This window comes from Manis javanica, chromosome 7 (assembly GCF_040802235.1).
Source record: "Manis javanica isolate MJ-LG chromosome 7, MJ_LKY, whole genome shotgun sequence".
NCBI classification, from domain to species: Eukaryota; Metazoa; Chordata; class Mammalia; order Pholidota; family Manidae; genus Manis; species Manis javanica.
This window is the reverse complement of record NC_133162.1, coordinates 80,471,886-80,496,285: the sequence shown is the minus strand read 5'-3', so window position 1 is coordinate 80,496,285 and position 24,400 is coordinate 80,471,886. Positions and strand designations below refer to the sequence as shown.

The window sequence follows — 24,400 nt, the reverse complement described above, 5'->3', positions numbered from 1 at the left end:
CCCAGAACTCTGTGCTTGGCTCGGGGTCAGCCCTTGGTGGGTTGTATCTGTTCCAGTCCCTGTGGCCATTGTTCTTCCTTTAATAGCATGTTAGGGTGTGTTCTCCTGCTCCAAGAAGAAGGGGAGTGGGGTACGTACCCTGGTACCTAAGCTGTGGCTCTGATGAAGTAGGGGCCTATCAGTACAAACCATGAAGAGCTCTGAGTTCTGATTCAAAACTGCAGCGGCCCCAGAGCAACCTGGCCTCTGGTACAAAAGGGCAGCCAGGGTGCGGAAGTGCTGTGGTGAGTGCTTGGGCAGAATGGCAGACTCAAGGGGCCTGAGTGGGTCTGTGTCCTGCCAGGATGGTGGAGGATGAGACAGGGTCAGAGAAGAACCCATGAGAACCCTGACCTGCTGGAATGGAGCCCCCTAGGAGACCAGAAGCCTTACAAAATGCAAAGTTTTGTGGGAAAGAGAGAAGTCGCTGGGTTTGGGGCCTGGATCACGGCATAGTGAAGTGGAAGGCCCCTGGATTGAAAGCGCGAGGCAGGGAGGAGCAAGAGGAAGCAGGTCCCAGAACCCAAGGACAGCAGCCCAGGGCCACAGAGTGGAGCCAGGTCTAGACTAGAGAGCTCTCTGTGGAGTGACCGCGGCTGCTATGGGGCTGATGGGGCTACAGGGCCTGGCCCTCTCCACTCCTCACACCTCCAGCAGCCAGATCCTGGCAGCCCCTGCACATCTGCTTCCCACACTCTGCAGCTGGAGGCCTCTCCCCAGCGCCCTCATGCTCCTAGCCCTGGGCGTCCCATAATGCTCTCCTCACTTGCTGCCCTCATCCTCCTTATTACATGGCTCCCTAATTATTTCTAAGTCTGCCTGTGATTTTTTCAAGGGTAGGGATGGGCTTGGATTTATCCTTGTCTCTCCCTTTCCTGACACATGGCATTTGTACTCTGGAAAGACCTGCTGAGCCAGAGAGCACAACTGTGTCAGGAAGCCATTGACAGGGAGCTGGCAGGTGTGCAGAGGAGTAGGGTGGGCTCTGGCCATGGGCAGCCCGCCTGCAGCTGTGGCCCGGTCTGCTCTTAGGCGCCTCAGGACCTGGCCTGAGGGGTGGGGGGAGCCCTCTGGGAACAGGTGTGGCATGGCTGAGCAGGGGCTAGCTGGCTGACTGGGAAATCTACCACCATCAGGGAGGCAAATGCCAACAGTTTGTACCCAAGAGGACAGCTTGGCATGGGACAAGTGCTCAGCCTGGACTCAGAGCCTCATTCTGCAGTTTATCACTGTCATTGGTAGACATGTTAATAGCCGGACATCTGGAGCACACATCCTCTCATCTAGTGTCACCACAGCCCTGCAGGGAAGGCTTTATCATTTCCCTTTTGAAGATGGCAAAAACAGGGCCTAGTGCGGCTACTAACTGGAATTGCTGTGATTTGATCTCAGATTTGTCTTACTCTAAGTATGTGTGGCTTGTGTGACTTTTTCCCTCTCTCCACTATCTCCTAACTCACTGTGTTAGGCAAGTTCCACTAAGCTCTCCACCACCCTGTCCTCAGCAGCCTTCCCACATCGAGGCTTAGAGATGGTGGCTCCAGGTGCCCCCCACCGTGCAGCCCTCCAGGTCCCTCACCACCCAGGGTGTCTCTGCCTGGGACACAGCATGCTAAGACTGTGCCAACCCGCTCGCCTGCACTTGCCTAGCCCCTGGGAAGTCAAGGACATATTTTTGCACTGACACTTGAACCAAGAATGTGTTCAAGCAAGGATACAGACAAGTTTTTCACCACAGCAGGTGTGTGACCATGTGTGTGTGTGTGTGTGTGTGACTGTGTGAGCATATGACTCTGTGTGTGTGTGTGTGTGTGTGTGTGTGTGTGTGTGTGTGTGTGTGTGTGTATACAAGAGGGTATTCTCTGCATTTCTCCAGCTGGTATTTTTTGCCTCTGATCAGACATTTTGTAGCAAATATTGAGTGGAAGCTGGGAATTCCCTAATTCACATGTGTCCATAAGACCTTTTGGGCCTTTTGCTTTTTCTAAATTTCTAAGTGAAAGCACACCCACAACAGGGGTGTGAGGCAGATGTGTTCCCAAGCTCAGAAAACCTAGGAGCACCTGCCTTCAAGAGGACAGCTCCTTGGCTTCTCCTGCTCTGCCGTCTCAGAAGTGCTGGCTTTATGGCCTTTGCCAGGCTCAGCCCAGGAGACTCTCAGAGTGGAATCTCCTCCAGGCTTCTGGGCGACCTGTTACCACCCAATGGCCCTGGGGGAAGCAGGCAGACCTGGAGCTCCAGGACGCAGCAGATTAACTGGTTTCTTTGTGTGAACATTGAAGCTCTGATCACCTCCGGCAATACCTGGGACAGTAAAAGGGACTTTCCCCTTTTGCAGATGTGCACACTGAGGCCTGACTCTAGAACAGCGTGCTGGTGTGGGCTTCCTTGGGATGTCCAGATGTCCAGCAGATTGATGCCCCTCTCTAATACTCTGTGTCACCTTTATGTCATTGATTAATGATTTCTAAAACCACAAACACATTTCTCTGCAAATGCTCCATTTGATGTGAGGAGTGGTTTATTTAGTGCATGTTAATCGTGGTCCCAAATCAGCCATTGTGCTGTTGGGGACGGTCCTTTGTACCCCTGCATGCAGCTGCTCTCAGACGTGATGCTCCACTTGGTAAAGTGGGCTTCCAGATCCCATCCAGAGTCGGAATCAAATGAGAATTGTTTTTGGTGTGCTGTTCTCTTTAATTACCTGAAAAACTAAACTTCTTTTTTGTTGTTTTATACAAGCTCCATCTAAAATATTAGCATGACTTTGGTAGACAAGAATCAGAGCAAAGGCAGTTATCTTGGTTCCCGACAGCAGAGCGCAGCATCAGGCTCTTGAAGGTGTTTTGAGCTGAGGCCATTTATAGATGAAGAGTTGTGTTAACCTTTCATGTAGCATCTTTCCATTTAGGTGAATCACAGCAACTGACTCTCTGAAACAGAGAGATGCATGTGTCATCTCCACTTAACACCTCTGACTCTCTCTGGGGCACACTTTGTCATAAGGCCATTCCCAACAGCCTCCCTGAGGCCTCCTTTTACCCTTAAACGTGTATGCAGACACACATCCCCATCCCCCCACACACACCTCCGACTTTTTTTTCCAGTTATACCAACCTGCTTATGATATCCAAACACGGCCAGTGGCACCTTGGAATTCCAGTTCTTGAAATCATGCCTTGGAATGATCCTCTCCTGTCATTCTTCTTCTTAACTGTTTCTATCTTCCTAACTCCTAACCCCAGCCATGGGGCCACCTCCCTGGGAACCACTTCTCTGATGCCATTCCCTCCCTGTCACACCCCTATCTGGGCCAGGCAGCCCGCTCTGCCCCCAGAGTGCATATGCACCCTCTTCAGTTAATGTTCCTTCTCTTCTGTTTGACCATGAGCACCACAAAGACATGCCTTGTCTCCCTTTGTACCTAGTGCAATGCATGGGGCATACACTAAACATTCAATACATGTTTGTCAATTAATTCATGAACAAATGAATGAGTGAGTAATGTGCAGTGTGCTTCCCTGAGATGAGACCTCGGCTTTTATGGCCTTGATGGTGTCTGTGGGTCAGTGTCTCAAAGTTTGATCTTCAGATTGCCTGCATCAGAATCATCTGGGCTGCTTATTAAAAGGCAGATTCCAGGTTCCATTCTGTATCTGCTGGATCAGAACATCTGGGAATGTAGCCTAGGAATATGGAGTTCAGCAAGCTGGCCAGGTGATTCTCATACATACTAATTCTTCGAATGAATGTCTGAGATCCATGAGTCCAGATTTTACCATAGCCACCCCAGAAACATGCTCCAATTTCAATCGGTCTCCAACAAGCAGACAGATCCTTCATAAATGCAGCTCATGCCAGATACTGCATTTTAAACAGTCTTCAGGATTTGTAATATGTTTCACATCACACTGGTGCAATTTCTGTCCTTTACATGTGGTCCCCTCCTAGCTGGCAGAGAAAGGCCAGGAGGCAGGGCTGCTTGCTGCCTCACTCAGAAGTGGCACATGCAGGCAGGCAGGGGGCATCCGTGCTCCTTGTCTCCACTGAAAAGAAGAGCTGACACAAAAAGATCCACACATATTTCTCCTCATATTTGCCAAATTGATATATAAAAAACAGCATCTCCTTATTGTTTTAATACAGATTCCTTTGATTGCTAGTGTGACTGGATACTCCATCTAAGTGATCAAGGTGGAAAAAGTAGATAACAGTTTATAACCAACATAAATGCAATTATTTGTATGATTATCTCTATCTTTATAGATTATACATATATAATATATATATAGTCTCTCTCCTTTTGACACTTAACTTTGTCTCAGCAATCTATGCTTTTTTAAAAAATGAGAATATTCCATATGTATAACAGAATGTACTGACAGCAAGGTCAGGCAAGCAGAACATGTATAAAAAGGACACATGATACATGTGAGCAGGGCTAAAGCTTTCTTTGCAATAGATTTTGCACAAAAACGTAAGAGAACGTACATGTCAGCTCTGTTCTGGGTGTCTTATACAACAGCTCTGCCCCTGTGAAATTAGGGCCTTTCACTAAACTGCAGGTCAATAATGCTGAAAAGAACCACAGAGGGCACTTAGTGGACTTTCCCCTTTTGCAGATGTGCACACTGAGGCCTGACTCTAGAACAGCGTGCTGGTGTGGGCTTCCTTGGGATGTCCAGATGTCCAGCAGATTGATGCCCCTCTCTAACTTCAGCTCCAGCATTTTTGGATTTCCAGACAATTTGCTCTTTATCATATACAGGGCCAGGTGTGGCCACATACTTTTTTACCCATCTATCAGGAATGATAATAAATCATCTAGCCAATCTTAAAAAAAATTCTACTTATGAAGCAGAAGTTCCATTCTTTCTAAAGTGATCGATAGACTCATAGCATGAGGGATTTCTTAATCATGAGTAAACTTGGGGATGGAGCCCTCCCAGGGCTAATTTAAATGGAAGAGCAGGTAATAGTTCACTTGGGTTCATTTTCCAGTTTTTAAAATGCCATTTGTTTCTAGCAGAATCAATTTTTAAGCTATTAACCCAGCTCTCACCAGGCATTTTTCTTGTGGTTTGGTTTATTCTGGTTATTATTTAATTCTCCCCAAAGGAAAACACCAGGAGACCATAGGAATGTGCCCCAGCCCCTGCTCTTGACACCACAGAGGTTGCACAAGGGTGGAGGTCACAAGGAGGGAACAGGTTGTGGAGGTGCATACGCCAGAGCTCATGCCATGGCTCTGTATCTCACCACATGGACTTGAGGTTGGAGTCTTCTCTGTATAAAAGTAGAAGAGAAAAAGTTAAACAGTCTAGCATAACCCTCCAAACAGTGCTGATGGGGGTGTTAAATCAGTGCTACCTTGCAGGAGGGGCACTCAAATCAAAATTTAAAATTCCCACACCCTTGATCTATAATTCTACTTCTGGGATTTGACCCTTCAGATTTGCTTGTGTGTTCAAAGTGACATACATATAAGGATGGTCACTGCCAGATCACTTGTATGTCAACACATTTGCAAACAAACTAAATCAGTGGGGTTGGTCAAGTAAGTTATAACACAGCCACACAAGCAAATAGTCCACACCAACTGATGAGACAACTCTTTAAAAAGTGAGTTGGAGGGGTCTCCAAAATGGGCCATCAAGAGAAAAAACTAGGTAACAGTGAGTATACGAATTCTGAAGAATGTCCTTAAAAGTACATACTGCAGGAGAGGTCAGACTTACCCCTTACCGTTTAAGGTCTCATCTAGGCCTGAGAATTAGGTTGACAGAAGATAGATTAATAAGAGAAAAGATTTATGTTTAAATTTTTTTATTTTTACTAGAACATGGGAATCTTCACAGGAAAATAAATACCTAAAAAGTGGTTAGGCCTAAGAGCTTAGGTTGCACAAAGAGTAGTAAACATGAAAAAGCAACTAAATATATAGGGAGGCTAAAGGAAGATACGGGTTCATTTACCAAGGAGGGTTTATACAGATTTCTCTCTGTCTGGACTCCCTGTTTCTTTGATAAGAATGTTCTTTTCCTCCTGGCATAGGGAAGACTCCTTCCACTTGGGAGTTTTAGCCCCTGAATTTGGGAAGAAAAGTGAAGGCCAGAGCTCCCTTCTTGTCCCTGCTGTTTTTCAAGCATCTTTAACTCAAAATAATCTGTATGCCACAAGGCATATTTTGGGCTGGTAACTCTGCTACCCTTTGATACCATACAGTAGTGATGCCAGTTGCCTCTGGGGAAGACCTCCGGGGAAAGTAGAGGGTTCTATTCATGCTTAAATCCCAAAGGAGACATTTATCCCCAATATCCCAATATTTCCTTTTTTTTTTTCTCCACAGTTGTTCAGTAGCAGTTTCTGTTCCTTCCACCTCTTCTTGTTTGGAGTCCAACTTCTCTCCCTCCTACTTCTCCACTGCCACATCCCACACCATCGCCCCTCCGCAGGACAGTGAAATGGCCAGATCGCCCTCCAGGCACTCAGCTCTTTCTAATCCACTCTCCACCAAGCAGCCAGTATCAGCTCTCAGAAGAAACCCTTTTCTATTGCAGCCAGAATAAAGCCCAGCAGTCTCACCAAGGCATCTAAGTCCCCTGTGATCTAGGCAAGCTTGCTTTCCAACTACATCTCAGCTGCGTGGACCTCCCTTCTGCCCCCAGATCTGCCGTTCCTGCCTCTAGGCTCTGGACTGGATGTCCTTTCCCTGGAAAAGCTCTTCTTCAGGCTTTCCCACAGCTGCCCTGTTTCCATTCTTCAAGCCTCAGGGTTTGTCCAAAATAGTGTCCCCTCCAAATTTCTCTCTGCCTGATTGTCATCACCCTGTTTGTCCTCTTTCAGCATGTCTCACAATGTGTAATGGTTTATTGGTTGATGTGTATGCCTGCTATCCATCTTCCCCCACTGGATGGTAAGTCTCATGAGGGTAGGCTCTGTCCCCAAAACCTGGCATGTCGTAGGTACCAAATCCCAAGATGTTGAATAGATGACCTTCTGGATGAGTGAGCGGAGTTGGAAATGAGTCCACCTTGAACTGTGTCTCTGAAGGTGGTTTGAGGGCAGGAGAGGCCAGGAGAGCCAGCTGCCTGCAGCAGGCTGGGGTTCTAGGAACCAAGACTCTTGGCTAGTCCTCACCATCATGGTTAATGCTGTCTTTGAACAAAACCCTTGATGAGTCATCACTTTCTGTTCGTGACCCTGACTTTGACTAATCCAGTTTGGTGCAGGAGTTGGGGAACTGGTGTTCAGGGCCTGCCTTCTGGGTTTCATCACTGAAGCCTCACCTTTGCTCACAAAAGTGAGTAAGGAGCTTAGATTCAATCCCAGTCTCTGCCACTTACTAGGTAATTGATCGTTGGTAAGATTCTCATCCTCCGGTACTCCCTTTCTTTTCCCCAATAGTAAAATGTCCCTGTCACTTGTTAGGATTATACTGGTTAATATGGATAAAATGTTTACAATAGGGATATGGTAGGTAGTCAAAAAATACCAGTTCCCCTTTTCTTGTAATTGGAATTAGCTCAGAATTACCATGAGAAAATGCTGGCCTTGGCCTTACTCTTGGTGCATTTGGGCTTCTGTCAACTAGAATTCATTTATTCCCTCACTTGTTCCTTCAGAAATATGAGGTCCTTTACTCCATATGAGGACCCACATAGTCCTTCATGACAGACTCTGGACCATTCAAAGACATTTCCTAGGCCAGGCTCCCTGGGAAGCCAGCTATGAGCGCACTCAAGAAGTTAATTGGAAGTGAGGTCACAGGACTGGGTAGAGGGAGCAGTAGGACTCTGATGTAGACTCAGTGAGGGCCTCAGCTGATTCCCCTGGAGCGTGAGTTCTGGGATGGCTCTTCAGAGTTGGCCTGAATTGACCCAAAGGGTCTGGCCCTTGCTATCTGCATTGGCCATTGCGGTACTGACTGCCGTGGGGAAGGGGACATTACCTTTGGCCAGATGGTCTTATTACTGAGAAGATTCTGGAAGGCTGCCAACATATCCAGCTTCAGAAAGGAATTGAGCTGGAGCCTGAAAGGAGGCATCTGGGCAGAGCACGTGCCTCCTCTGCACACACCTTGGACTAACCTTGGCTTCGCAGGCACAGTCTCCCACTTGTGGTTCTAGGAGGCCTTGTCCCTGTCCCGGCTCAGCCATTTACCACCTGGTCCCTGGACAAGTTCCTTCACCTTATACCTCAAAAACTTTCCCTGCTGTTAACTGAGGAATGTTTTGCCTGTCTATGGGGTGTGGACAGGCTTAAAGTGAGAGAGAATGTCAACATGCTTAATACAGCAGTGAACACCCATCCAAATGCCTTGATGGGGTTGGGTGGCCTTGGGTGAATTAAATAACCAGACAGGGTGTCGGTTTACAAGTGCTGTTTACACTGTGAAAAGCAGGGCAGCTCAGGGACAGTGACTCTGCCTTTCTTACAGGGTGCTGCTCCCACCTCCAAGTGCCTAGTGGGTGACCGGTCATTGCCCTCCTGCCCTGCATAAGAATGATGGGCATGATTCACATGCACACAGCCTGACTCTGGCACTCTCTCCCTCTAGGTGACGCAGAAGCACTCTCTGGTGATCGTGCAGGGCCACCTAGTCTCTGAAGGTGTCCTGCTCTTGGGCCACCAACACTTCTACATCTGTGAGAACTTCACACTCTCTTCCGTGGGTGACGTCTACTGCACCCGCCACTGCTTATCCAAGTGAGTTCCACTTCTCCCAGCAGGTTCTGCCCTGAGCTTTCACCTACCTTTTCAGCCACCCACCCTCCAACCCTTGCCACATTATTGCTACTGTGGGTTTAGGTTTGGGCCTGAAACTGGACCATGTGGTGAAACAGGAAAACCTGAAGGCACAAGCAGCCATGACTGTGGTTCTCCAAGGCTAAAATCTGGAATGCTCACTGAGCGGCAACTCCTCACCTGTCCTGAGCTGGAATGCACATCAGACAAAGATGATCTCTTCTTACATTATTTGGGTGATTGAGTCCAGACCAATCCACTTACTCATTCCACAGTTTGTTGATTGCTCATTCTATGTAAAACTGCCCCTTCATGCTGAGTAAGGCCAAGAGTCAATCAGCAGCATAAACAGTCTGATGGAAAAAGTCTGGAGAATACTATCATCCTGGGACAGCATATGACAGGGAGTACTCATCAGGGTTCACACTTGGTGATGTGAGGTTAACGTGGTAAGGGAAGGTGAGTTATGGATGTGGGCTAAGCTCTAGGTCTTTAAAGATGAGTGACATTTATGGAGAAATTTGAGGAGTCATTTCTACACTAATACCAGAGGTCTTGCCAGATAATTCAGAGGTTCTTCTTTATAATCAAGTGTATTTGGTCTATTTGGATTCAGTCAGTTCTTACTGATTAATTCTCTTGTGTTTATAAAGCACAACCACTCAAAATCAAATTGACTGTCAGTACTCTTCCAGGAAGTTCTGTTGCTAAATTGTATGTTTTTACTTGATCATCTCTTTTGAAGAAATTTGGATAGAGATTTCTTGACTTTTCTGATTAGCAAAGGTTCAAATAATGACAAGATAACTGCTCAGCCCAGTGGCTCTCAAACTTATTCACATCAAACCACCTGAAGGCTTGTTAAAACAGACTTCTGGAACTAATTTTCATACCAGTTTCTAGTTTGGTAGGTCAGGGGTAGAGCCTAAGATTCTAACAAGTTCCCAACTGATGCTGATGCTACTGGTCCAGGCCTACACTTCGAGAACCACTGTTAGACTATTGACAGAAGAACCAGAGTCTTACCTGACAATAACTAATAATTTTAACTCCCAGTTGTCACATCATCTCCAGGCTATGTCAGGAAGTAGAGTTTAAGGAGAGTGGGAGAATGGATGTCAGCCCACCTCCTTTGGTTTAGATTTGCTTTAAAATGCTTGACATTTTTCTTTCTGCTAATTTCCATCTTTTATTTATACCAAACGTTCACTGATTGCTGTGAGTCTTCTGTGCTTTTCCAAGGCAGAAGGAACATAATTAATACTTGGCACACTCATCCCATCTTATTGCTCATGTTTTATTGATACTGATCAATATGGACAATGGGTCTTGAGACTTGCCTTTTTGAGAGCTGATGAAAGCTTTCCACTCTACCTGTATGCATGGCATGCTGTCTAATGACTTGCATAATCCATTGCTTCACTGACCAGCTCTGACTTAAATCGAGTTAGTGTTAGATAAGATCTTATTGATTAGGTAAATTGTGTTTATGAGATGCATCTAATCATGATCAAATTGACTGTATCTGCACTTTTAATAGAAGCCCAGTAGTCAGGTTGTACTCACTCAATTTGCAATGACAAAGGAGACTTCCCATGTCCAGAAATGTACTTTTCCAGGATGCAAGTAGGAGTGTAGTGAGAACAAATTACTACACTGGCACATCATCTGGGAATTGTATAAGTAATTTTAGTCACCATACCTCAAAGAAGTATTTGTTAACCAGACAGTGCTTTCTCTCTGTGGTCTTATCTTCTGCCCTAAGAAAATGCTGGCATTCATGGAGATACAGTTCTCAGAGACAGGCTATTAGATCATGTCAGATCAATGGGGATTAAGTCTTCTTTTGACCATGGAGGCTAAAGAAGATACATAAATAAGTCAGTTAAAAATAAAGCTAAGTCAACCCTGAAATGTTTCTTTAAAAGACTGACATCAAATTGAGTACAGTTGAGCATTAGACCTTCAAAGAGCCTCTCTGATGTACCATAAAAATATCCCAAATAAAACTCAAGAACACTGCGAATTCTCCAGCAGTGATTGGACTTTGTATACTTCGGAGAGTTCCTCAAAAACTAAGCATGTTTCCAAAAGGTTTATTTTTGTTTTTGGTGGGAGCCCCCCTCTTGGCCGCACAGGGTGACTCTCTGTTATTAGTTTCCTAGGGCTGCTACAACAAAGTACCAAAAACTGTGTAGGTTAAAAAAACAGAAAATTATTTCCTTATGTTCTGGAGGCCTGAAAATCAAAATTAAAGTGTTGGTGGGGCCATCTTCTGTCTACAGCTTTGCGGGAGGATCCTTCCTTGCCGCCTGAAGCCCCGATTTTTCCCTGCAACCGTTGGTATTCCTGGGCTTGCAGGTGCATCACCCTAGTCACAGGGCCACGTTCTCTGTGTGTCTTCACATGATCTTCCCTCTCTGTGTGTCTGTCTTTGTGTCCAATATTTACTCCAGGTAAGTCAGCATTTTAAAGGCATTGTTTGTCTGTTTAATTCAATTCAACAAATACTTACTGAAAATTTGTCTTGTGCCAGTCACTGTGGTAGGTTCCATAGATGCAAAGAGATGTGTCAGATACAGATGAAGTCTGTTACCATTTGTGATCTAGTGAATGTCAGAAATATGAATTCTGACAATAATTGTGTAACTTCTAATGTGGGTATCAATTCCAGAGTATACATTTCAGGCATGAATTCTGTCAATAATTGGAAAACTTCAAAAATAACTTGAAATATGGTAGACTGAAATCTACTTCTACTATCAAAGACGAGGTCAAGCAATATCATGATTATCAATTAGCTTACTGTGATTTTGCTAGTATGAATATTAAGTTACACTATGACCAGCCTGGATAATTTGCATGTATCATGGTAGCCATATGCAAAAGAGTGAACAGCATCCTGTGAACTATGGCTACAGCTCCAACTGAAGAAGAACTTGGATTAGCTACTTCTTTATACTCATTGACCTTAAGGGCCCGAGCTCCAATTTAATGTACAGAGCATGTAGAGTATGGTGTTGGCAAGAAACCCCAGTCACAGCTATGTCCCTTATGCGGCAGGAGACAGAATTCCACTTTGGACTTACATCAGTGAACACAATAATGTTGTTTATAATTTAGTCTCCCTGAGAATTTGAATCTGTCCATGCATTCTTGCCTTATATGGTTATTTGATCCCTAAAAGCGGGAGAAAAATTACTACTTTCCTCTTAAAAGCTCCTTCATAAAAACATTTTCCAGAATATTCTTCTTCATACTAGCAGTGTTTCAGAATTCTGGGTTGCAGAATCAGTCAGCAGAGAGTAAACTGAAAGGAGGGAGCTGGGAGGTAGAGCCCTGAAAATGCCAGCAAGCCTTTCCTCCCTAGAGGAGAAAGATAATTGCATTGACTGAGCTTGGGCTTCAGTTAGAAGACTTGGACTTGAATCCAGTTGCACATGACCTTGGAAAAGTCCCTTCTCCCCTTTGGAAGGCAGTTTCCTCATTTCTGATACGGGAATAGTAATAACACAAGAGTTTGTTGTGAGTGTCAGATTAAACAACAGAGAGGGAAATTCTTGGCAGGCTGTGGAGCATGACAGGCGCCAGGCCTCTCAGCAAGCACGCCCAGAGCTCCAGGGAAGACGTGGAGGATGGAGAGCCATGGGCATAGATCTGTGCCCCACTGAACTCACTCATAGCCTGCTGGGAAAAGAAACCAACCAAATGTGCATCTGAGGTGTTCCCTGCAAGCATGTCATCATTGTCATTTCCTCTACTACCTTGACCTGGGATTTTGTTTGACCTAAGCCAAGGGTGAGAACTAGAATTACCATCATTGCCCCACTGGGAATCAGTGGAGCTTAGAGGAAGCTCACCTTAGCCCCAGATGAACATATTAATAATGGACAAAGGGCCTTGACCAGGAGCAGGTTTAAATTAAGCATCCAGAACCAAAGCCACATTTATATTTGATCAAGCCTACAGCAATGCGGCTCAGAGCAGGGGACCTAATAGGATTGTTCTAAGGGGCAAATGAAGCTGCAGAGGGCCTGAGTCCACATCCTTGAGGTCTGCCTGTGCAGGGGCTAAGCAATGGCTTAAGCTGTGTCCTGCATGGGTAGCCTTCCTTCCTAGCAGTGACCATTCTGCACAGCGAGTGAGTCTAAGCTCTGAGGGCTACAGATGCCAGGCTGCCCCCACTGACCCTTGATTGTGTGACAGCCTGACTTCTCTCCCTGCTTCTCCGGGAGTGTGGCCCGAGGCCCGCCCCGCGGCCTGCCCTGGAGGCTGGGTGGTGAGGGCCATACTCAGCTGTAAACACCACCCCCTCACCCATCCCCACAGCCTGGCCCTGGTGCCGGGGCTCTCAGCTCCCGGCTCTTTGGGTCTGTGGTTGACACACAGGCTCCTTGAGAGCTAGAGAGCTTGGGAGGCCTTCGTTTCTCATGTCCTAAAAGGGGTGTTTGATTAGAGCTTTTGTAGTCATGTGCACAATTTAAATTTGCCATGAAACTCAGTTCAGAAGTGTAACTGTCTATAACTGAAATCAAATTTATTTCTCAAGTCACTCTTTGAATTAGTGGTAAAAAAAAAAATTCACCTGTCTACATAGATGTATTTGAAAGGGTATCTCACCGCGCCTTCACCCCAGAATGACTCAGGAGACATGGGCCCACGCAAGAGATTTTATTATCTGAAAGAGAAAATGGCTGCCCCCAGAGAGAGGGAGCAGTAGCTCGTGGGTGAGGAAGCTCTTTTTTAAGGAGTAGGGGTAGGGTGTGTTCTGCGTTGGTGATTGGATCTTAAGGGGTGGTTGACCATCTGGTCGGTGGTGATTGGATCTTAAAGGGTGGGGGTCTTAGCGCTCCAGAATTTGCCTTCAGTATTTCCATTAATTTCAGTGCACAAAGTGTCCTCTTTAGGACAAATCTTAGTCAAATTCATGGAGCCTTTCTCTCCTGTCCCTCTTCCCAAGGAGGGTCACTCTGTCCTCTGGGAGAGGGTGCCTGGCCTCGCTGGGGCTCTTGTTGGCCTCACCTCCAGGTGGCTGATCCCCTGGCTCTGGCGCAGGGCTCTGGACCCGCTGCTGATACTGTGGTCACTGCCTTCAGCCTGTCAATGCTCTTGGCTACCGCACCCCTCTGGGGCTCTGGGGCTGTCTGCTGCTTCCTTCCATGCTATGCTAGATGAAGCCCCAAATGAGAGCTGGTCCACATGTGGCCTCCATCTGCCAAGAGCACATTAGACACAGGGTATTTTGTGGAAACTTTCCATCTTTCTGCAGGAAGCTCCAGGAGGGAGGGAAGCCCTTGTGGTCTGAAATTTCTCCAAACATAACTGGGGTATCTCTTTCACTCTTTCCCTAACCCCTTGCAAATCCGGGGAGAGGAAATCCTGGGGCAAAATACCTCTAAAAACCGAAATCAGTCAAAGGGAGGAATAAAGTTTAAAACCCGTTTATTGCTTACAAACTACAGTCCAGAGTCATCTTTCTCCTCTGCTCTGAAAGAAGCCAGCAAGCAAGCCAGCCCCTCCCCTTAACCTGTCAGGTTCAGACACACCCTTGGTTGCCCAGGTAATTACCCATTGATATGAAGATGAACTTCTCTCCACTCCTGAGGATACGCAAATGAACTAAAGCCTGGCCAGATATTCTGGAAATGTTAAAATTTTACCCACACCCCTTGACCCATTTTTAACCCCAGGGAGCCTTCTTATAGTCACCCCCTGCAGCCGGTGCCACTGTCTACCCTGGAGGCTGCCTCTTGGCCTTGCTGACCCCTTTCCCAGTGAGGCTGATGTCCCACCCTAGCCCTCAGGGAAGGGCTGACACTGGCGGGTGCTCAGAAGGGGTTAGCAGCTCAGTGGGTGCTGGCACCCTAGTCAGCAGTGACTGCAGCCTACCAGTGTGTCCCCAGAAGCTCAGGTGGGACCCTGGGAAGGTAAGGGACCGAGCCCGCCAGACGCACCCTCACTGCATGTCTTGTTTCCTTTTCAGCATCAGCGATCCATTCATTTTCAACATGTGCAGCAAAGACAGGTCCTCTGACCATTACTTGTGCCAGCGTCACAGCTATGGTGAAATCAGGGAGCTCCGGCTGGCACGCTTCCTCCTGCAGGTGAGCCTCAGGAGCAGGAAGAGGGACAGCCATCCCTTCCTGGGACAGCTGCTCCAGTGCCTCCAAATGTGAGGGACACACCTCTGTGACCCCTTCACACCTGTGCACAGGCCAGCGCCCTTTGGGACACATCTGTGACTCCCTGGGCCCATGCTGGGCCGTTCCCCGGCCTGAGTTCCCACTTCATTCACTCTCTCTCCCATTCTTGCCATTTGGCTGTTGGACCCTTCTCTTTCTGCTTGTATCATTTAAGATCCAGCCTCTTTGCTTCATTTTCCCCTTGGCATGTCCCAGAGCTGCCTTAGAGATTTGGAAATATAGGACAGGGCAGCTCTTTTGCCTCAGGGCAGAGCTGGTGAGAGAGCTGAGTGCCCATCTGCCTGGTTCTGCCGCTCCTCCCCTCTGCCTTTCCCACAGCCTCACTTGTCTCCCAGCTCCTGGTCCTTTCCTGGCCATGTGGTTTAGAGACCCCCTGACTGTCCCCTCCAGCGAGGGTCCCAGAACCCCACCCAGTGCCTTCAAGGTTTCACCAGGTGCTAACAGAGCTGAGCCCCTTCAGAGGGACAGCCCTGCCCTAGTCACTACCTAAGGCTTCTCGCCTCAGGTGTAGGATGCAGTTCACAAGCATCGCCTTAGTAGCAAAGGAAGGAAGAGGAACTCAGGAACCCTTGCTGGCCTTCCCCAGGGCAACCTCACCCAGGGAAGCTCATGGGTGCCCTCAGCCTCCCAGGCGTGGCAGAGGAAGAGGTGAGGGACCACCCCTGTAGGAAGGGAGGGAGGGGCCCAGACCCCTCCCCCACTTCTCCACCTGGTCTCTGTTCTACTAAGGCCAGTGTTTAGCCGTAGTGAACCTAGTAACAGAGGTGCCTTTCATTTGTATGTGTCTTTGGGTGTGTAATTCATCAAGTGAGCCTCCTGCAGGAGGCCTCATTGCTCTTCTCTGCAACTGAAACTCAGGGAGGCCTTTCAGGAGGGCTGATTCTAGAAAGGATTAGCTTCCCCCCTGCGAGGGTCCAGCAAGCTGCTGGAATCTGACCATCTCTCTTCCACCTTCTCCAGTGATTTCACCACGAAACGTTGGTTCTCATATTGCCTGACCTTAGTGTGCTTCTTTGCAAGGAGAGTGAGCTAGAAAGCGCTGCATGGAAGAAGCCCCTCCCTGAAGCTGCTGGGCTGTGTGGCCAGCGTGGTCTAGTCCCAGTTACGGTTCTGCCACTAGAGCACATTTGGGCACCTCTCCAGACTTCCATTTCAGTGAACAGGTGACCATGTCTCATCTTTCCCACCATTACAAATTTAGCACTTGGCACAATTTTTGGCAAAAGTAAGTCCTCAAAAACTATTTTTTTAAGGAATATGTCTACCTTATAGTTATGTATAATAGAAAAGAGGTAAAGTAAGTGGCTTTTTCCTCCCAGTAAATGGTGATTCTTTCCAGATGGTTGGTTAGCCTGACAGCGGTGGAAGCCAGAAGTAGAAGGCCTTGTGAGCTTGGCCAAGTGGGATGGGGCTGGAGAGAGCTTTGTGAGCAAGGCCCCTGTTTCTCTGGAATTCTCTCAGGAGAAAGTCAGAGTCTGGGCACTCATGGTTGCTGGGGGAAGCCACATAGTCTTTATTCATCATCTACTTTGTACGGTATTTATATTTCTATTTGTGGGGAAGAAAGCCCCGGGATCTCATGTGCACCCGCAGAGGAGAGATGTCTGTATTATCATTACAGAAACTGTGAGCCTCGTGAGCTGGACTTGAAGAGTGCACTTCCAGCGGGATTAAGCAGGACCAAACTTTGTAGGTGGATGGAGCATCTCTGAGGCCGACCCACCCATCTGTTCCTGTAGGCCCAGACCTAACCCCTTCCTCCAGCTGTGGGAATTCTCTCCACCTCTATCTTATCTCAGGCTCATCCCACATGTAGATGCTCTCTGTGGCTATTCCAAGTCTGTTATTTCCATAGATGGGAGGGAGAGAGGGACAGAGGAGGGAAAAGAAAAAAAGAGTGAATTGTGCAGAGTTCCTTTAGGCATTAATAAAACACCCTTGCTATGTCAGCATAGCCACATTCAAATGGCTCAATGAAACTGGCTTAGTGAAGCGCCCTCTGCCTTCAAGTCTATAGGTCATATGGAACCACACGGATTGGGGGCTGCTGCACCCACCCAACCAGTTGAGCTAGTGTTTCTGGTAAGGTGACCAGTGTTTCCGGTTCATGAAACCAAACCCGTGACCTGGAAGTGAAAGTATTTGAAGATGTCACTGAGCACTGTCCTCCCTCTGTCTGCTCCTTGCTTGTCCTGGGCGTGGGGCTCTTGCTTCCTGCCTCAGCCAAAGGAACTCCGAGGCCCCCTGCCCATGTACCAGTTCCAGAGAGACCCAAACATTGTCACCAAGGTCTTCATATCCCTGTGGGAGGTTGAAGGATGAACCAGGAAGGGCTGGTGACAGAGAACCAAATGACTTACTGCCAGTGGCCATTTCACCTGGGGCCATCTCCATTCCAGGAAACTTCAGGAGCACTGAAAGGGATTTGTTTCTTTTTATAGGACATTGCCCTGGAGGTCTTTTTCCGAAATGGATATTCCAAGTTTCTTGTCTTTCACAACAGTGACCGGGATAAGGTCCTCAAAAGGTAAGGCTTTGAATATCCTCCTCTGAGGAAATTTATCATGAATGGAGAGCAGAGGAACAGAGACTGCTCAGCTCTGATCTCAGGAAAATTGTTCTCATCTCACAGCAAGCAGGATTTAGGTCAGACACAAGGAAGAACTTACTGACTCACAGAGTTGTTGAATCATGAAACAAAGCATAGTGAAAGGTATAGAAGTGCCTTCCCTAAATCCTGGGAAAACAGACTCCATTTTATGGGCTGAAATGTTTAGGACAGTAATGACTGACAGGAGAAAAATTGTGCAAATGCATATTTAAGAAACTGGCTGTTTAATGGGCCTTTCAGAATTTTCTGGCTTTATTTTCTAATTTTCCAAGTAGATTTTTTTGGCTTAATCTTTCTTTTTGATCCCAGTTGCCAATTCTAGTTGTTCCAATTTCATATTTCACCAGAAAGAATTCCAAACAACTGATTTCCCACTTCAGCATGGAACATCATCTTCCTTAAAGAGAGAAGCCTGCTATTTTAGTTTAACTTCTCTTCCTCCAAGTAGATTAATCAATCTAAGAACTTTCAGCTAGTGTCAAATTTTTAATACTAATCACTATTTAGTAGATTAGTTATTGTCATTAAAGTGATAGATAAATAAATTTGTAAAGAATTGAGGAGGGACAGGGATAGAAAGGACGGTAGATTCCTAGCCATCAACAGACCATGCAGAAGTCTGGGGATGGTTATGTTCCACTTCACTTTGGGCTGGAATTTCCAAGGAGTGATTTGATACCCCTGGCCTGGGAAGCCCCATTTTGTGCTCAGAGGTTCTAGCCTTGCCTTCCTGTTGGCCCTGACCAGTCCCTGGCACCATGAGCAGCTGCTGGGTCCAAAGGCAGAGCCAGAATAGAGAAAAACAGCTCCTGTGGAGAGGCTGTGCCAGCATCGACTGAGTGCTCCTTTGAGGTTCTTCCAAGGCCTGCTATTACATTGCCTCCTAAAGTCTTCAAGTTCCATTGCAGACCAAACTGAAGAAGTAGACATGCAATGCTGAGCCTCACATTCTTTTCCCCCAGTGTTGATTTCTGTATATTAAACAAAGCTTGTCACAGTTAATCTAAGTCTCACACATCCACAGCGCAAGGCAGTGAATGTCACCCAGCCATATCCCAGCCTGCTCAAGGAGCCTTAAGATGGTGCTTGTCCCCAGGGTACAGCAGTGGTTGCTGAAACGGAAATGTCACATGCCGGGCCCAGAGGAGGGATCTAAAACACAGAGCATTTATTGTAGCTATTGTTTTATTGTTATTAAGGCCGAGTATGTAAGGCCAGAGGGTGCCGAGGGGGTGCCTCAGAGGTCTGGTGTACACAACCTGGGGGCATAATGGCAGGGAAGGGGCAAGAATGTACCCACCCTCTTACCTGGCACCAAAAATGTCTCCCTGGTGGCAGAAGAGTCTTGACTCTGCTGATAGAATTATTCTTTCCCTTTTTGTTTAGCTTCTGCTCTTTCCAGCCCAGCCTGAAGGGAAAAGGCATCACAGAGGACCCCCTCAGTCTAAGGTAAGGGTTCAGCGAGGGCCCAGCCAATTTCTCTGGGCCGTTGCAGGCCTCGCTTTGGTTTTCCCCATGTGCCTGATCTACTGTAAAAACGTCATGCAGAGAGCACATCCACCTGTCTCCCCCTTTTATTTTTACTCTCCCTCCCCATACATCCCTCATCCTACTCCTGATATTCCTTTTGCCTGGTAAACCTCTATAAACAGACTTGAGATCCCATATGCTCTGTGACCTTTTCAGACCAAAATAGCAGGAAGCAGCCCTCTGCCCATGGTGGGTGGGGCAGGTGGCCCGTGAAGGCCTTAGCATCAGGCCTCTAAGCTGAGAGTATGAGTGATCCCAGGTCTGTCTTTCCTCTGAGACTCTCTGAAAGTCAGCAGCTAAATGAATGTATGCTGGTGTGTGAATCAGATGGCAATTTATGAAGCTATGATATGGAATGCCTTTCCCAGGCAATAAAATGCTTACATCCCCTTCCCAAGACCCCCTTTACAAGTACCCAGTTCTCCAGAAGGCATATTCAGGATGAGTAAGTGCTTTTAAATCAGTTAGGAATAAGAATAGAGGAAGATGGTTGTGGTTTTTTCCTAGCATTGTGTGGAGACATGGTGCACAGGGGTGTCCCAGGAGTGACATTCAAAATATTTGTAATGACTATGGAATGGGTACCACCAAGTCATTCAAAATTATTTATCGATAGTTTGTTACATGTGGTGTTTGCTGCTTGACAGAACAACAAACAAAATACTCAAAATCTCCTCTGTCCTTATTGCTTTTATATTCTCATGAGGAAGATAGACAGAAAACTATTTAAATGAGTGAAATATAAAGCATGTTAGATTATAGGTACAAGTACAAAAAAACAAAGTAGATAGAGATAAATGAGTGAAATCTTAGCTTGGTAAGGAAAACCCTTACCAGAAAGCAATATTTGAATTCAGGCTTGAACAGTGTGGGGAAACAAGTTATGCAGATACTAGGAAAAGTATTTTAGTCTGAGGAGAAAGCAAAACAAAGGCCTTGAGGAGGACCATAGTGGGCTGGGCAGAGACCAGAGTGGTTGGAGTGCTGGCAGCCAAGGGGCCAGAGGTAACGGGCTAGTGCAAGGAAGCCTGGGGGACTCCTTGTAATAGTGTTGGCTTTTAGTGTGAATCAACGGGAAGTATTGGAGAAATGATGTGACCTAGTTTATATTTTTCAACAATCACTCTGGCTTCTTTGTCAAGAACAGACCAGAGTAGGTCAAAGGCAAAAGCTGGGAGACTGGTTAGGAGGCTTTTGTGGTAACCCAGGTGAGAGATGTTGGTGGCTTGGGTCAGGGGGTGACAGCAAAGATTGCATGAGGTGCTTGGATGATAGACATGTTTTGAAGGTATGTCTGATGGGATTTGTTGACAAATCAACTGTGGAGTATGCATATGTGAGAGAGAGAGGACATAAGGATAAAAGCAAGAACTTGGGCTTGAGCAGTTGGAAAATAAATGGGGAAGAGACCACGGGATGAATTATTTGGGAATGTGATGGATATCAGGAGCTCAGTTTTGGACATATCAATTTCAAGATGCCTATCAGACATCCAGGTAGAGATATCATGTAGGCCATTGAATATATAAATTTGGAGTTTAACAGTGAGATGTAAATATGAAGTAGTATTTAAAGCTGCAAACCTGGATAAAATCACCAAGAGAATGAGTGTTCATGGAAAAGAGGTTTACGGTTGGTGCCTTAGGGCATGCCAAGCTTCAGAAGTTAAGGACATAGGGAGGAGCCAGCAAAAGAGATTGAGAAGTTGTACCTAGAAAGGTAGGAGGAACTGTAGGTATAGAAGACGTCCTGGAAGCCAGGTAAAGGGTTTCAAGAGTGGACAACCGTGTTGATGATGAAAAGTTGTCGGAAGCCCAAATAAGACAGAAACTGAGAAAAGACAATTAAATTTTGCAACACGGGGCACTGATGACCTTCAAAAGACCAGTTGGAGTGGCTGCTAGCAAAGGCTCTCTGTTTGTCAGGCAGTAACCCTGTAGTTGGTAGATTGTAGGGAAGTACAGGACATGCCAGGGGATGGTCTAGGAGGTCTGGGTAGCTGCGGGCCACTGAAGGGAGTATACTTGCTTACCAACTGGAATGGCATATTTCAATAACTCAGTGATGGTACAGCCCTAATTGTGAGTATCAGTCCTGATGAAACCATATTATTTATGTTTCACATAAACTTTAATGTCCACAATTGGATTTCTTTGCAATGTTTCAGCACAATTGGTATAAACTGACTGAAGCAAAAAAGAGGATTCATTACCTCACATACCTGAAGATAAGAAAAAGCCTGGCTCTAGATATGGCTGCACCTCTGGACTCAGTAAGTCCATAGGATGCTCTGGCTCTCCATCTCATAGTGAGGATTCCCTCTAGCTTGGCTGTGTTCTCAGCAGGCTCTTCCATAATGTCATCAAAGTTCCCAACAGCTCCAGGCTGACTGACAGTCAGTCAGTTAGAAATTCTGCCACACAAGGAATGCTTTGGCCTGGCAATGTTAGCAAAAATCCCCAAAGTGGTTTTCATTTGCCCAAGTTGAGTAGCACCCATCAAGTGCTTTCATAGGCCAGTTCAGGGTCCTATGCCCATGCACCTTCTGCAAGTAGGGTCAGTACACCCAACAACATAGACCAAACTGAGAGGAGAGCGGCTCCCAAGAGAATCAAACTTCTTTTACACAAGAGGGGTCACCAAAAGCAGATGGCCATCCTCTGCTCCATACAGATGGCTCCGTAGCCCACAACATTCATCCATTTTTCTCTCTCCCTGAAACTTTCTCTTCTTGAGTAAATTTTGACATAAGTAACTTCACCGAACCCCACTGGTCTCTGCAGATCACCTTCTTACAAATGTATTATGTAGTATCACTCAGTGGTCAAGAAACTGTCCCTACAGCTGTGAGTTGCCCTCTGTCCATTCCCATTCCATTGTTGTCAGAGTCTTAGAGGTGCTCTTTCCCAGCAGTGCACCCGTTCATCCACACAGGTGATCTAGTTCAGCCCCAGGCAGAGAGAGAACAGACAGAGGAGGGCAGAGGGAAGAATGCATAACAGAAGTGAAACCTCATCTCTGGCCACTAAGTTGAGGGATTTGTACAAAAGATGACTGCCAGGTGGCAAAAAGATCATTCTCTGCTTGGGATGAGTCAAATGTGCAGAAGTTACTCCTCTGTCATCCACAAGGACAACCTTAGATACCAAACCCGTGTGTCACCTTGCACCTGTGGGACAGCTGGTCTCTGTGCTGATTTTATTTCCATTGTATTTATTTTTCCATCCTGATCATCTGAGCCCACCAGAACAGGATCTTCCAGGGCCATTCTATGCCTTCAGGGCACAGCCTCAGAGCAGCTCCCTGCGCAGAGACCCTTGGGGAGTATAAAATAGGAAAGCCGCTGGGGTCAATTGGGTCAAATGAAAATTGCTCCAGAGAAATGCTTATCTAAACTCATGGAAGGTGAGCTTTGACAAAGTGAGGGAGCCCCAGTGGGAGCCCTGGTCCCAGGCTTGGAGACCACCCAAACAGCCAGGGCACGAGGCGAGACTATGCTGCCTGCCGCAGCCAGCTGTTGACTTCAAGATCAAACTGATTTGCTCTCATAGTAGGTGCTCGATAAATGTTGTAATCCCTTTGCTTAGCTTTAGAATATCACCTACTATGTATTTGGGGCATGGTTATGGAACAACTGATTGAAAACAGGTGACTGAGCTCTCAGCTCTTTTGCATCCAGCCTTTCCAGACCTTCCCCCATCAGCCACACTGTGCCTTCAGGAGCTGCAGGGAGGGAAGGCAACGGTGGCCCCAGCCATAGGGGGGCTTGGCTGGCTGTTGACCCATGCCTAGAACAGCTTCAGTCATTTGCCATTTGAATAACCAAGGGCAATGCCCAGTTCATACAAAAAGTCTTGAAAAATTCCTTGCTGCCTTTTGGATACACTGCTAAACATGAGCTTCTCATTTCTGAAGGAGGTGTGCAGTCCATTCTGAGGGTTTTCAATTGGCCCAAGACATTTGGCCTGTGCTTCATCTCTTCAGCCCCCAGCTCTTGATGGCTGATTTGGCCCCTCTGCAGGCCATCCCCCACATGCACAAAACCAGAGCTTTTGGGTACCAGAGTTTTGCCTTGAGTTTCAGTGACAATGGGAACTTTCATAACTGAGTTCCAAGGATGCTATGTGGGCCTGGATTTCAAGTGGAAAATACTTGCAAAGCCTGGATGGATCTGGCATCTGTAATCCATCTGTGCCTGTCCATTGCACAAGACTAGATCATTCTGAAGGCAGCATGGTAATATAACCAGACATCTGTGGGGTACAAGGCACTGCAAGCCTACAGGGGCTTCTAACACAAAGCCAGCTAGACCCCTTGGATAAGTGTCTGTGAGCCAGAAAGCTCCATGATGTGAGGCACAGGAAGGCTGGGCTGAGATGTGAGGGGGACGAGTCAGAAAACTAGGATGGATAGCTGAAGTTCCAGGAAAGGGCAGCTAGCTGAGAATGCACATGTGAATAAACACACATTTTTCCACTTCAGGTTATACTTCCACAAGGGTTTGAAACAGCTTCCCAATGAAAAATGCACAGTACAATGATTCTTTAAAAATTACCCTAAAACTCCTTTAAAGGAGAAAAAAATAGATGTCTTCAGGTACCTGGAGCAACCTAGTTACTCTAATTGTCCCAAAACTAAGAAAAACAAAACAATTGTTCAGGGTTAGACCATCTTTCAGTGTCAGATAACAAGAAACAGAGGGTTTTGTGTACTTTTTCTTCTGAAGCATATTTTCTCGTAAACTGAATATCAAATTTGTCCTTGTCTGAGGGTAATGGGTGCCAAAGAAGACAATTCCCTTTTTATAAAATATGAAAAAAAGAACACCACAGAAAGTAATTGTCTACATTGATTCTCTGAAAAAGCATGGCCCTAATATTTGGACTTATTTCTGTCCAGACATTTCTTTAGGGCACTAGCATGATCTGGCTCAGTTATATTGCTTCCCAGCAATGTCAGTTCATACTGGGCCCAGAGTTTAGAAGACTCAGAAAATACAAGGCTAGAAGCCTATGTGACGCTTCCTCTCTTAAATCTCTGTTGTGCACAGCACATGTCTTTAAATGGGCATCTTTCCAAAGCTGTGATTTCTGACAAGGTCTGAAGTGCTCACTAGCCACGTCATCGAGGCAAAAGTGTACCTGGGCTGGAGGAGGCTGTTGGGTATGAGGCAGCACTTATATTTGGGGCCTGGGTGCATCTGGGCATTTGTAATTTCTGAAATGGGCCCTCTCAATTGTGTAGCTTATTTAAATGTGTTCAGAATGAA

At 46.5% G+C, this 24,400-nt stretch overlaps 1 protein-coding gene across 10 annotated transcripts in view; it reads left to right on the top strand.

The window, feature by feature from the left end:
* WDFY4 (WDFY family member 4) overlaps positions 1–24,400 on the top strand; it is a 320,292-nt gene that overhangs the window by 214,227 nt on the left and 81,665 nt on the right. For 9 of the 10 annotated variants that reach the window (XM_073241220.1, XM_073241219.1, XM_073241221.1 and 6 more), the window contains 4 exons: positions 8,600–8,748; positions 14,771–14,891; positions 17,432–17,517; positions 18,988–19,050. In XM_073241220.1, the coding sequence (XP_073097321.1) occupies positions 8,600–8,748; positions 14,771–14,891; positions 17,432–17,517; positions 18,988–19,050 (419 nt within the window). Of the gene's footprint in view, positions 1–8,599; positions 8,749–14,770; positions 14,892–17,431; positions 17,518–18,987; positions 19,051–24,400 lie in introns of those variants that run through there. The other variant, XR_012133296.1, reaches the window with a different exon arrangement.